This window comes from Oncorhynchus gorbuscha, linkage group LG13 (genome assembly GCF_021184085.1).
Source record: "Oncorhynchus gorbuscha isolate QuinsamMale2020 ecotype Even-year linkage group LG13, OgorEven_v1.0, whole genome shotgun sequence".
Lineage (NCBI taxonomy): Eukaryota > Metazoa > Chordata > Actinopteri > Salmoniformes > Salmonidae > Oncorhynchus > Oncorhynchus gorbuscha.
This window is the reverse complement of record NC_060185.1, coordinates 9302311-9315189: the sequence shown is the minus strand read 5'-3', so window position 1 is coordinate 9315189 and position 12879 is coordinate 9302311. Positions and strand designations below refer to the sequence as shown.

Below are 12879 nucleotides of genomic sequence, written 5' to 3'. Positions count from 1 at the left end.
GGTGACAGGGACTGAGACTGGGCCCCTATGCCTTTCCACTGTGTACCTACCTCTTCTCCAGGTCACTGTCCTCCAGGGTTAGGGTTAGTATATATTTTGCAGTAAATACATGAATATGTCTAGAGAATTACACCTGCTGAGGGCGCTGCAGGACATTTTTTTCACATTTTCACTTGTTTATGCACTGTAAGAAATATATATATAGTTCATTCAACTGATAATTATTTAGTCGTCTTTTTTGAGTTTACTTCATCTTTCAGTGAAAGTGAAGTTAAAAAACCTTAGCTAGCCAGTGCTTTCCATCTGATGGCAGAGATGCCTGTTAAAGTAAGAATAAAAGGAGAACTATAAGCAAATCAGAGGAGGATTTACGGCAGTGTTTTCACGGAGTGTAGTGGTTATTGTTGTTACGACTGAGATGTGTGTGTGTGTGTGCACGTGCGTGCGTGCGTGTGTTTGTGTGCATGTGCGTGTGTGTACATGTGTACATGTGTGTGTGTGTTTGTGTGTGTGTGTGTGTGTGTGTGTGTGCGCGCATGTGTGTGCGTGTGTGCGTGTTTGTGTGTGTTTGTGTGCATGTGTGTACGTGTGTACGTGTGTGTGTTTGTGTGCGTGCGTGTGTGTGCGCATGTGTGTGCGCGTGTGCGTGCGTGTGTGTGTGCGCGCACGTGTGTGTGTGTGTGTGTGTGTGTGTGTGTGTGTGTGTGTGTGTGTGTGTGTGTGTGTGTGTGTGTGTGTGTGTGTGTGTGTGTGTGTGTGTGTGTGTGTGTGTGTGTGTGTGTGTGTGTGTGTGTGTGTGTGTGTGTGCATGTGTGTGTGCGCATGTGTATGTGTGTTTGTGTGTACTATTACTGTTAGTAGTAGTTTGCTAGTCCTCCCTCTCCATTGGTCGTCATTACGCCAATACATTCCTCTATATACATGTTATTAGAGTGCATTCATTGAATTATCTCTTTCTCTGCATCTTGCAGACCGATTCCATCATCATTACTCCTGCTTGGCGGGGGGGGGGTTAGAGCCTAGTGGTTAGAGGCAGGTAGCCTAGTGGTTAGAGGCAGGTAGCCTAGTGGTTAGAGGCAGGTAGCCTAGTATTTAGAGGCAGGTAGCCTAGTGGTTAGAGGCAGGTAGCCTAGTATTTAGAGGCAGGTAGCCTAGTGGTTAGAGGCAGGTAGCCTAGTGGTTAGAGGCAGGTAGCCTAGTGGTTAGAGGCAGGTAGTCTAGTCGTTAGAGGCAGGTAGCCTAGTGGTTAGAGGCAGGAAGCCTAGTGGTTAGAGGCAGGAAGCCTAGTGGTTAGAGGCAGGTAGCCTAGTGGTTAGAGGAAGGAAGCCTAGTGGTTAGAGGCTGTTAGCCAAGTGGTTAGAGGCAGGTAGCCTAGTGGTTAGAGGCTGTTAGCCAAGTGGTTAGAGGCAGGTAGCCTAGTGGTTAGAGGCTGTTAGCCAAGTGGTTAGAGGCAGGTAGCCTAGTGGTTAGAGGCAGGAAGCCTAGTGGTTAGAGGCTGTTAGCCAAGTGGTTAGAGGCTGGTAGCCTAGTGGTTAGAGGCTGTTAGCCAAGTGGTTAGAATGCAGGTAGCCTAGTGGTTAGAGGCAGGTAGCCTAGTGGTTAGAGGATGTTAGTCAAGTGGTTAGAGGCAGGTAGCCTAGTGGTTAGAGGCTGTTAGCCTAGTGGTTAGAGGGGGCAGGTAGCCTAGTGGCTAGAGGCTGTTAGCCTAGTGGTTAGAGGCAGGTAGCCTAGTGGTTAGAGGAGGCAGGTAGCCTAGTAGTTAGAGGAGGCAGGTAACCTAGTGGTTAGAGGCAGATAGCCTAGTGGTTAGAGGCAGGTAGCCTAGTGGTTAGAGGATGTTAGTCAAGTGGTTAGAGGCAGGTAGCCTAGTGGTTAGAGGCTGTTAGCCTAGTGGTTAGAGGGGGCAGGTAGCTTAGTGGTTAGAGGCTGTTAGCCTAGTGGTTAGAGGCAGGTAGCCTAGTGGTTAGAGGCTGTTAGCCTAGTGGTTAGAGGGGGCAGGTAGCCTAGTGGTTAGAGGCTGTTAGCCTAGTGGTTAGAGACAGGTAGCCTAGTGGTTAGAGGCTGTTAGCCAAGTGGTTAGAGGCAGGTAGCCTAGTGGTTAGAGGCAGGTAGCCTAGTGGTTAGAGGATGTTAGTCAAGTGGTTAGAGGCAGGTAGCCTAGTGATTAGAGGCAGGTAGCCTAGTGGTTAGAGGAGGCAGGTAGCCTAGTAGTTAGAGGAGGCAGGTAACCTAGTGGTTAGAGGCAGATAGCCTAGTGGTTAGAGGAGGCAGGTAGCCTAGTGGTTAGAGGAGGCAGGAAGCCTAGTGGTTGGAGAAAGGTAGTCTAGTGGTTAGAGGGGGCAGGTAGCCTAGTGGTGAGAGGGGGAAGGTAGCCTAGTGGTTAGAGGCAGGTAGCCTAGTGGTTAGAGGCAGTTAGCCTAGTGGTTAGAGGAGGCAGGTAGCCTAATGGTTCGAGGCAGATAGTCTAGTGGTTAGAGGCAGGTAGCCTAGTGGTTAGAGGCAGATAGTCTAGTGGTTAGAGGCAGGTAGCCTAGTGGTTAGAGGAGGCAGGTAGCCTAGTGGTTAGAGGCAGGTAGCCTAGTGGTTAGAGGCAGGTAGCCTAGTGGTTAGAGGCTGTTAGCCTAGTGGTTAGAGGTAGGTAGCCTAGTGATTAGAGGCAGGTAGTCTAGTGGTTAGAGGCAGGTAGCCTAGTGGTTAGAGGCAGGTAGCCTAGTGGTTAGAGGCTGTTAGCCAAGTGGTTAGAGGCTGCTAGCCAAGTGGTTAGAGGCAGGTAGCCTAGTGGTTAGAGGCAGGGAGCCTAGTGGTTAGAGGATGTTAGTCAAGTGGTTAGAGGCAGGTAGCCTAGTGGTTAGAGGCAGGTAGCCTAGTGGTTAGAGGCTGCTAGCCTAGTGGTTAGAGGGGGCAGGTAGCCTAGTGGTTAGAGGCTGGTAGCCTAGTGGTGAGAGGGGGAAGGTAGCCTAGTGGTTAGAGGCAGGTAGCCTAGTGGTTAGAGGAGGCAGGTAGCCTAATGGTTCGAGGCAGATAGTCTAGTGGTTAGAGGCAGGTAGCCTAGTGGTTAGAGGAGGCAGGTAGCCTAGTGGTTAGAGGAGGCAGGTAGACTAGTGGTTAGAGGCAGGTAGCCTAGTGGTTAGAGAGGCAGGTAGCCTAGTGGTTAGAGGCAGATAGCCTAGTGGTTAGAGGAGGCAGGTAGCCTAGTGGTTACCTAGTGGTTAGAGGGGGCAGGTAGCCTAGTGGTTAGAGGGGGCAGGTAGCCTAGTTGTTAGAGGCAGGTAGCATAGAGGTTAGAGGCAGGTAGCCTAGTTGTTAGAGAGGGGTAGCCTACTGGTTAGAGGAGGCAGGTAGCCTAGTGGTTAGAGGAGGCAGGTAGCCTAGTAGTTAGAGGAGGCAGGTAACCTAGTGGTTAGAGGCAGATAGCCTAGTGGTTAGAGAGGCAGGTAGCCTAGTGGTTAGAGGAGGCAGGTAGCCTAGTGGTTAGAGGCAGATAGCCTAGTGGTTAGAGAGGCAGGTAGCCTAGTGGTTAGAAGAGGCAGGTAGCCTAGTGGTTAGAGGCAGGTAGCCTAGTGGTTAGAGAGGCAGGTAGCCTAGTGGTTAGAGGCAGATAGCCTAGTGGTTAGAGGCAGATAGCCTAGTGGTTAGAGGAGCCAGGTAGCCTAGTGGTTACCTAGTGGTTAGAGGGGGCAGGTAGCCTAGTGATTAGAGGGGGCAGGTAGCCTAGTTGTTAGAGGCAGGTAGCATAGAGGTTAGAGGCAGGTAGCCTAGTTGTTAGAGAGGGGGTAGCCTACTGGTTAGAGGAGGCAGGTAGCCTAGTGGTTAGAGGAGGCAGGTAGCCTAGTGGTTAGAGGAGGTAGGTAGCCTAGTGGTGAGAGGCAGATAGTCTAGTATTTAGAGAGGCAGGTAGCCTAGTGGTTAGAGGCAGGTAGCCTAGTGGTTAGAGGATGTTAGTCAAGTGGTTAGAGGCAGGTAGCCTAGTGGTTAGAGGCAGGTAGCCTAGTGGTTAGAGGCTGCTAGCCTAGTGGTTAGAGGGGGCAGGTAGCCTAGTGGTTAGAGGCTGGTAGCCTAGTGGTGAGAGGGGGAAGGTAGCCTAGTGGTTAGAGGCAGGTAGCCTAGTGGTTAGAGGAGGCAGGTAGCCTAATGGTTCGAGGCAGATAGTCTAGTGGTTAGAGGCAGGTAGCCTAGTGGTTAGAGGAGGCAGGTAGCCTAGTGGTTAGAGGAGGCAGGTAGACTAGTGGTTAGAGGCAGGTAGCCTAGTGGTTAGAGAGGCAGGTAGCCTAGTGGTTAGAGGCAGATAGCCTAGTGGTTAGAGGAGGCAGGTAGCCTAGTGGTTACCTAGTGGTTAGAGGGGGCAGGTAGCCTAGTGGTTAGAGGGGGCAGGTAGCCTAGTTGTTAGAGGCAGGTAGCATAGAGGTTAGAGGCAGGTAGCCTAGTTGTTAGAGAGGGGGTAGCCTACTGGTTAGAGGAGGCAGGTAGCCTAGTGGTTAGAGGAGGCAGGTAGCCTAGTAGTTAGAGGAGGCAGGTAACCTAGTGGTTAGAGGCAGATAGCCTAGTGGTTAGAGAGGCAGGTAGCCTAGTGGTTAGAGGAGGCAGGTAGCCTAGTGGTTAGAGGCAGATAGCCTAGTGGTTAGAGAGGCAGGTAGCCTAGTGGTTAGAAGAGGCAGGTAGCCTAGTGGTTAGAGGCAGGTAGCCTAGTGGTTAGAGAGGCAGGTAGCCTAGTGGTTAGAGGCAGATAGCCTAGTGGTTAGAGGCAGATAGCCTAGTGGTTAGAGGAGCCAGGTAGCCTAGTGGTTACCTAGTGGTTAGAGGGGGCAGGTAGCCTAGTGATTAGAGGGGGCAGGTAGCCTAGTTGTTAGAGGCAGGTAGCATAGAGGTTAGAGGCAGGTAGCCTAGTTGTTAGAGAGGGGGTAGCCTACTGGTTAGAGGAGGCAGGTAGCCTAGTGGTTAGAGGAGGCAGGTAGCCTAGTGGTTAGAGGAGGTAGGTAGCCTAGTGGTGAGAGGCAGATAGTCTAGTATTTAGAGAGGCAGGTAGCCTAGTGGTTAGAGGCAGGTAACCTAGTGGTTAGAGGCAGTTATCCTAGTGGTTAGAGAAGGCAGGTAGCCTAGTGGTTAGAGGCAGATAGTCTAGTGGTAGAGGCAGGTAGCCTAGTGGTTAGAGGAGGCAGGTAGCCTAGTGGTTAGAGGAGGCAGATAGCCTAGTGGTTAGAGGAGGCAGGAAGCCTAGTGGTTGGAGGCAGGTAGCCTAGTGGTTAGAGGGGGCAGGTAGCCTAGTGGTGAGAGGGGAAAGGTAGCCTAGTGGTTAGAGGCAGGTAGCCTAGTGGTTAGAGGCAGTTAGCCTAGTGGTTAGAGGAGGCAGGTAGCCTAATGGTTCGAGGCAGATAGTCTAGTGGTTAGAGGCAGGTAGCCTAGTGGTTAGAGGCAGATAGTCTAGTGGTTAGAGGCAGGTAGCCTAGTGGTTAGAGGAGGCAGGTAGCCTAGTGGTTAGAGGCAGGTAGCCTAGTGGTTAGAGGCAGGTAGCCTAGTGGTTAGAGGCTGTTAGCCTAGTGGTTAGAGGTAGGTAGCCTAGTGATTAGAGGCAGGTAGTCTAGTGGATAGAGGCAGGTAGCCTAGTGGTTAGAGGCAGGTAGCCTAGTGGTTAGAGGCTGTTAGCCAAGTGGTTAGAGGCTGCTAACCAAGTGGTTAGAGGCAGGTAGCCTAGTGGTTAGAGGCAGGTAGCCTAGTGGTTAGAGGATGTTAGTCAAGTGGTTAGAGGCAGGTAGCCTAGTGGTTAGAGGCAGGTAGCCTAGTGGTTAGAGGCTGTTAGCCTAGTGGTTAGAGGGGGCAGGTAGCCTAGTGGTTAGAGGCTGGTAGCCTAGTGGTTAGAGGCAGGTAGCCTAGTGGTTAGAGGAGGCAGGTAGCCTAGTAGTTAGAGGAGGCAGGTAACCTAGTGGTTAGAGGCAGATAGCCTAGTGGTTAGAAGAGGCAGGTAGCCTAGTGGTTAGAGGAGGCAGGAAGCCTAGTGGTTGGAGGCAGGTAGCCTAGTGGTTAGAGGGGGCAGGTAGCCTAGTGGTGAGAGGGGGAAGGTAGCCTAGTGGTTAGAGGCAGGTAGCCTAGTGGTTAGAGGAGGCAGGTAGCCTAATGGTTCGAGGCAGATAGTCTAGTGGTTAGAGGCAGGTAGCCTAGTGGTTAGAGGAGGCAGGTAGCCTAGTGGTTAGAGGAGGCAGGTAGACTAGTGGTTAGAGGAAGGTAGCCTAGTGGTTAGAGAGGCAGGTAGCCTAGTGGTTAGAGGCAGATAGCCTAGTGGTTAGAGGAGGCAGGTAGCCTAGTGGTTACCTAGTGGTTAGAGGGGGCAGGTAGCCTAGTGGTTAGAGGGGGCAGGTAGCCTAGTTGTTAGAGGCAGGTAGCATAGAGGTTAGAGGCAGGTAGCCTAGTTGTTAGAGAGGGGGTAGCCTACTGGTTAGAGGAGGCAGGTAGCCTAGTAGTTAGAGGAGGCAGGTAACCTAGTGGTTAGAGGCAGATAGCCTAGTGGTTAGAGAGGCAGGTAGCCTAGTGGTTAGAGGAGGCAGGTAGCCTAGTGGTTAGAGGCAGATAGCCTAGTGGTTAGAGAGGCAGGTAGCCTAGTGGTTAGAAGAGGCAGGTAGCCTAGTGGTTAGAGGCAGGTAGCCTAGTGGTTAGAGAGGCAGGTAGCCTAGTGGTTAGAGGCAGATAGCCTAGTGGTTAGAGGAGGCAGGTAGCCTAGTGGTTACCTAGTGGTTAGAGGGGGCAGGTAGCCTAGTGATTAGAGGGGGCAGGTAGCCTAGTTGTTAGAGGCAGGTAGCATAGAGGTTAGAGGCAGGTAGCCTAGTTGTTAGAGAGGGGGTAGCCTACTGGTTAGAGGAGGCAGGTAGCCTAGTGGTTAGAGGAGGCAGGTAGCCTAGTGGTTAGAGGAGGTAGGTAGCCTAGTGGTGAGAGGCAGATAGTCTAGTATTTAGAGAGGCAGGTAGCCTAGTGGTTAGAGGCAGGTAACCTAGTGGTTAGAGGCAGTTATCCTAGTGGTTAGAGAAGGCAGGTAGCCTAGTGGTTAGAGGCAGATAGTCTAGTGGTAGAGGCAGGTAGCCTAGTGGTTAGAGGAGGCAGGTAGCCTAGTGGTTAGAGGAGGCAGATAGCCTAGTGGTTAGAGGAGGCAGGTAGCCTAGTGGTTAGAGGAGGCAGGTAGCCTAGTGGTTAGAGGGGCCAGGTAGCCTAGTGGTTAGAGGCAGGTAGCATAGTGGTTAGAGGCAGGTAGTCTAGTTGTTAGAGAGGGGGGTAGCCGAGTGGTTAGAGGAGGCAGGTAGCCTAGTGGTTAGAGGAGGCAGGTAGCCTAGTGGTTAGAGGAGGCAGGTAGCCTAGTGGTTACAGGAGGCATGTAGTCTAGTGGTTAGAAGAGGCAGGTAGTCTAGTGGTTAGAGCGTTGGGCCAGTAAGCAGCATGGAGCCTAGTGGTTAGAGCGTTGGGCCAGTAACCAGCAGGTAGCCTAGTGGTTAGAGGAGGCAGGTAGCCTAGTGGTTAGAGGAGGCAGGTAGCCTTGTGGTTAGAGAGGCAGGTAGCCTAGTAGTGAGAGGAGGCAGGTTGTCTAGTGGTTAGAGGCAGGTTGCCTAGTGGTTAGAGTGTTGGACCAGTAACCATCAGGTAGCCTAGTGGTTAGAGTGTTGGACCAGTAACCAGCAGGTAGCCCAGCGGTTAGAGTGTTGGACCAGTAACCATCAGGTTGCCTAGTGGTTAGAGCGTTGGGCCAGTAACCAGCAGGTAGCCTAGTGGTTAGAGCGTTGGGCCAGTAACCAGCAGGCAGTCTAGTGGTTAGAGTGTTGGACCAGTAACCAGCAGGTAGCCTAGTGGTTAGAGTGATGGGCCAGTAACCAGCAGGTAGTCTAGTGGTTAGTGTTGGGCCAGTAACCAGCAGGTAGCCTAGCGGTTAGAGCATTGGGCCAATAACCAGCAGGTAGCTTAGTGGTTATAGTGTTGGGCCAGTAACCAGCAGGTAGTCTAGTGGTTAGTGTTGGGCCAGTAACCAGCAGGTAGTCTAGTGGTTAGAACGTTGGGCCAGTAACCAGCAGGTAGCCTAGTGGTTAGAGCGTTGGACCAATAACCAGCAGGTTGCCTATTGGCAGGTTAGAACCAGCAGGTAGTCTAGTGGTTAGTAGTCTAGTGGTTAGACCTAGTAACCAGCAGGTAGCCTAGTGGTTAGAGCCAGTAACCAGCAGGTAGCCTAGTGGTTAGAGCGTTGGGCCAGTACCCAGCAGGTAGCCTTGTGGTTAGAGCATTGGGCCAATAACCAGCAGGTAGCCTAGTGGTTAGAGCGTTGGGCCAGTACCCAGCAGGTAGCCTTGTGGTTAGAGCGTGGTTCTAGTGGTTAGAGCGTTGTACTTAACCAGCAGGTAGCCTAGTGGTTAGAGCGTTGGGCCAGTACCCAGCAGGTAGCCTTGTGGTTAGAGCATTGGGCCAGTAACCAGCAGGTAGTCTAGTGGTTAGAGCATTGGACCAGTAACCAGCAGGTAGCCTAGTGGTTAGAGCGTTGGGCCAGTAACCAGCAGGTAGCCTAGTGGTTAGAGTGTTGGGCCAGTAACCAGCAGGTAGTCTAGTGGTTAGAGCGTTGTACTATTAACCAGCAGGTAGTCTAGTGGTTAGAGCGTTGGGCCAATAACCAGCAGGTAGTCTAGTGGTTAGAGCATTGGGCCAGTAACAAGCAGGTAGCCTAGTGGTTAGATCATTGGACTAGTAACCAGCAGGTAGTCTAGTGGTTAGAGCATTGGGCCAGTAACCAGCAGGTAGTCGAGTGGTTAGAGCGTTGGGCCAGTAACCAGCAGGAAGTCTAGTGGTTAGAGTGATGGGCCAGTAACCAGCAGGTAGCCTCGTGGTTAGAGCGTTGGACTAGTAACCAGCAGGTAGCCTAGTGTTTAGAGCGTTGGACTAGTAACGAGCAGGTAGCCTAGTGGTTAGAGCATTGGGCCAGTAACCAGCAGGTAGCCTATTGGTTAGAGCGCTGGACTAGTAACCAGCAGGTAGTCTAGTGGTTAGAGCGTTGGGCCATTAACCAGCAGGTAGCCTAGTGGTTAGAGCGTTGGACTAGTAACCAGCAGGTAGTCTAGTGGTTAGAGCGTTGGGCCAGTCAACGGAAAATGTTGCTGGATCAAATCTCAGAGCTGACAAGGTAAAAAAAATCTGTCGCTCTGCTGCTGAACAAGGCAGTTAAACCAACTGTTCCAGGGTAGACTTTCACTGTAAATAAGAATTAGATCTTAACTGACTTGCCTAGTTAAATAAAGGTTAAATAAAATTTAAAACAATTTAAATGGTGAGGTTGTCTTAAAGGGGAATGATTTAGAACGCCATTTAACTGTAACTTTACATACATTTACTTCCTAAAGTGTTTCCATTCCCCTTTAACTCTCTGACCGGGAAATGTGTTCAGTGGGTCACAGACCAGTTAAATAGGAGGGTCTACCACCTCACAATATGTTTCTATATACTACGTGTTTATGTCCTGCATGGCTGAACCTACCTCTTCTCCAGGTCACAGTCCCCCAGGGTGCCGTTGATAAGCTGGTTAGGGGTCCACTTCAGAGTGAGGTTGTCCCCTGACTGGTGAAGGGACAGGTACCCCCGCAACACCTCCATCTCTTTCTTCTATTGGGGGGGGGGGCAAAAAGAGCTCTATTTTCATGTCATCTGATCATAGCACCGGTTCCATTCTAAGTAACAATGCTGTTTATCAAAATCAGGCGGTGCTACAGTCAAATTGAAAATAAAGCTCTTGGCCAGGCACACCAGTGGTTGGTTTAGCATTGAAAAACAGAAGCATATGCAGCAATGTCCCTCATCCCTACGGTAAAATATGGTAGTGAATATTATGATGTCACAGAGCTGGTTTCTTCTACTGGTCCTGGAACCTGTGTTAAGGTCAAGGCCATCATGGACTTTACCCAGTACAGGGACGTTTGAGTCAAAAGCCTGGTTGCCTCTACCAGGAGGCTGACACTTGGCCGCAAGTGGGTCTTCCAGCAAGACAAAGACCCCAATACACTAATCAAACAGACGAACAGACGAAGGTTATCAAGTATCTGGAAGGATTCTGTATGGAGGAATGGTCTAAGATCCCTCCCAATCTTATAAAACATTTTAGAAAAGTATTGAAAACAGAGAGCACTGGAAGGTGCTGGATTATTGAAAACGGGGAGAGTGCTGTAATATTAAAAACAGGGGAGGGTACTGGATAATTGACAATGGGAGGATGCTACAGAATTGAAAACAGGGAAGGGTGCTGGAGTATTCAAAACAGGGGAAGGTACTGGAATATTGAAAACGGGAGGGTGCTGGAGTATTGAAAACATAGGAGGGTAGTGGAGTATTGAAAACATAGGAGGGTGCTGGAGAATTGAAAGCAGGGCTGGGTTCTGGAGTATTGAAAACAGGGCTGGGTTCAGGAGTATTGAAAACAGGGCTGGGTGCTGGTGTATTGAAAACAGGGATGGGTGCTGGTGTATTGAAAGCAGGGATGGGTGCTGGAATATTGAAAACAGGGATGGGTGCTGGTGTATTGAAAACAGGGATGGGTGCTGGTGTATTGAAAGCAGGGATGGGAGCTGAATGATATAAAACGGGGTAGGGTGCTGAAGCATTGAAAATGGGAGGGTGCTAGAGAATTGAAAGAAGGGCTGGGTGCTGGAATATTGAAAACGGGGATCGATGCTGGAGTATTGAAAACAGGGAAGGGAGCTGGATTATGGAAAACAAGGGGAGAGTGCTGGAGATTTAAAAACAGGGAAGGGTCCTGGAGTATTGAAAATGGGGGAGGGTGATGGAGTATTAAAAACAGAGGAGGGTGTTGGAATATTGAAAATGGGAGGGTGCTGGAGATTTAAAAACAGGGAAGGGTCCTGGAGTATTGAAAACAGGGGAGGGTGCTGGGGTATTGAAAATGGGAGGGTCCTAGAATATTGAAAACAGGGTAGACTACTGGGACTATTGAAAACGGGGGAGGGTGCTGGAGAATTGTAAACAGGGGAGGGTCCTGGAGTATTGAAAACAGGGATGGGTGTTGGAGAATTGAAAATGAGAGGGTACTGGAGTATTGAAAGCAGGGGAGGGTGCTAGAGTATTGAAAATGGGAGGGTGCTGGAGATTTGAAAACAGGGAAGGGTGCTGGAGTTTGAAAATTGGGGAGGGTGATGGAGTATTGCAAATGGGAGGGTGCTGGAGATTTGAAAACTGGGGAGGGCGCTGGATTATTGAAAAAGAGGGAGGGTACTGGAGTTTTGCAAATGGGAGGGTGCTGGAGAATTGAAAACAGGAGGGTGCTGGAATATTAAAAACAGGGATGGTAATGGAGTATTGAAAACTGGGGAGGGCGCTAGAGCATTGAAAGCGGGAGGGTCCTGGAATATTAAAAACAGGGGAGGGTGCTGGAGAATTGTAAACAGGGGAGGGTGCTGGAGTATTAATTTTCATCAAAAACAACTTTAAATTGAGGTAGTGCTTTTGATTTGACGGTCCACACATTCACAATTCGGCCCAGTGACGTGTTTCTACGCTCGCTAGCCAAGTTTGATCAAGGATATCTATTGGAGAAGCAGTTTCTGCCTATTTTCACACTGTATTGTGTTTCATAGAGGAGCCGTTATACAATGCCACAAACAGACGCGTTCCAGCAAGTATATCTCACTTGTCACCCTCAAAGCCAATTCCTCCTTTGGCCGCCTCTCCTTCCAGTTTTCTGCTGCCAATGACTGGAACGAACTACAAAAACCTCTGAAACTGGAAACACTTATCTCCCTCACTAGCTTTAAGCACCAGCTGTCAGAGCAGCTCACAGATCACTGCACCTGTACATAGCCCATCTATAAATAGCCCAAACAACTACCTCTTCCCCTACTGAATTTATTTATTTATTTTTTTTGCTCCTTTGCACCCCAGTCTTTCTACTTTGCACACTCATCAACTGTCAAATCTTCCATTCCAGTGTTTTATTTGCTATATTGTATTTACTTCACCACCGTGGCCTATTTATTGACTCTACCTCCCTTATCTCACCTCATTTGCTCATATTGTATATAGAAGTAATTTTCTACTGTATGTTTGTTTATTCAATGTGTAACTATGTGTTGTTGAATGTGTCGAACTGCTTTGCTTTATCTTGGTAAATGACAACTTGTTCTCAACTTGCCTACCTGGTTAAATAAAGGCGAAATAAAAATAAATAAAATAAAATATAGGGAGCAGACAAACATACTGGATTATATAGGGAGGAGACAAACAGACTGGATTATATAGGGAGCAGACAAACAGACTGGATTATATAGGGAGGAGACAAACAGACTGGATTATATAGGGAGGAGACAAACAGACTGGATTATATAGGGAGGAGACAAACAGACTGGATTATATAGGGAGGAGACAAACAGACTGGATTATATAGGGAGCAGACAAACAGACCGGATTATATAGGGAGCAGACAACAGACTGGATTATATAGGGAGCAGACAAACCGACTGGATTATATAGGGAGCAGACAAACAGACTGGATTATATAGGGAGGAGACTAACAGACTGGATTATATAGGGAGCAGACAAACAGACTGGATTATATAGGGAGGAGACAAACAGACTGGATTATATAGGGAGCAGACAAACAGACTGGATTATATAGGGAGGAGACAAACAGACTGGATTATATAGGGAGCAGACAAACAGACTGGATTATATAGGGAGGACACAAACAGACTGGATTATATAGGGAGGAGACAAACAGACTGGATTATATAGGGAGCAGACAAACAGACTGGATTATATAGGGAGCAGACAAACAGACTGGATTATATAGGGAGCAGACAAACAGACTGGATTATATAGGGAGGAGACAAACAGACTGGATTATATAGGACAAACAGACTGGAG

At 49.5% G+C, this 12879-nt stretch overlaps 1 protein-coding gene across 3 annotated transcripts in view; it reads right to left on the bottom strand.

Moving 5' to 3' along the window:
- LOC123992488 (small G protein signaling modulator 2-like) overlaps window positions 1-12879 on the bottom strand; it is a 210185-nt gene that overhangs the window by 51491 nt on the left and 145815 nt on the right. For all 3 annotated transcript variants that reach the window (XM_046293656.1, XM_046293657.1, XM_046293658.1), the window contains exon 8: window positions 9488-9612. In XM_046293656.1, coding sequence (XP_046149612.1) covers window positions 9488-9612 — 125 coding nt within the window. The remainder of the gene's footprint in view (window positions 1-9487; window positions 9613-12879) is intronic.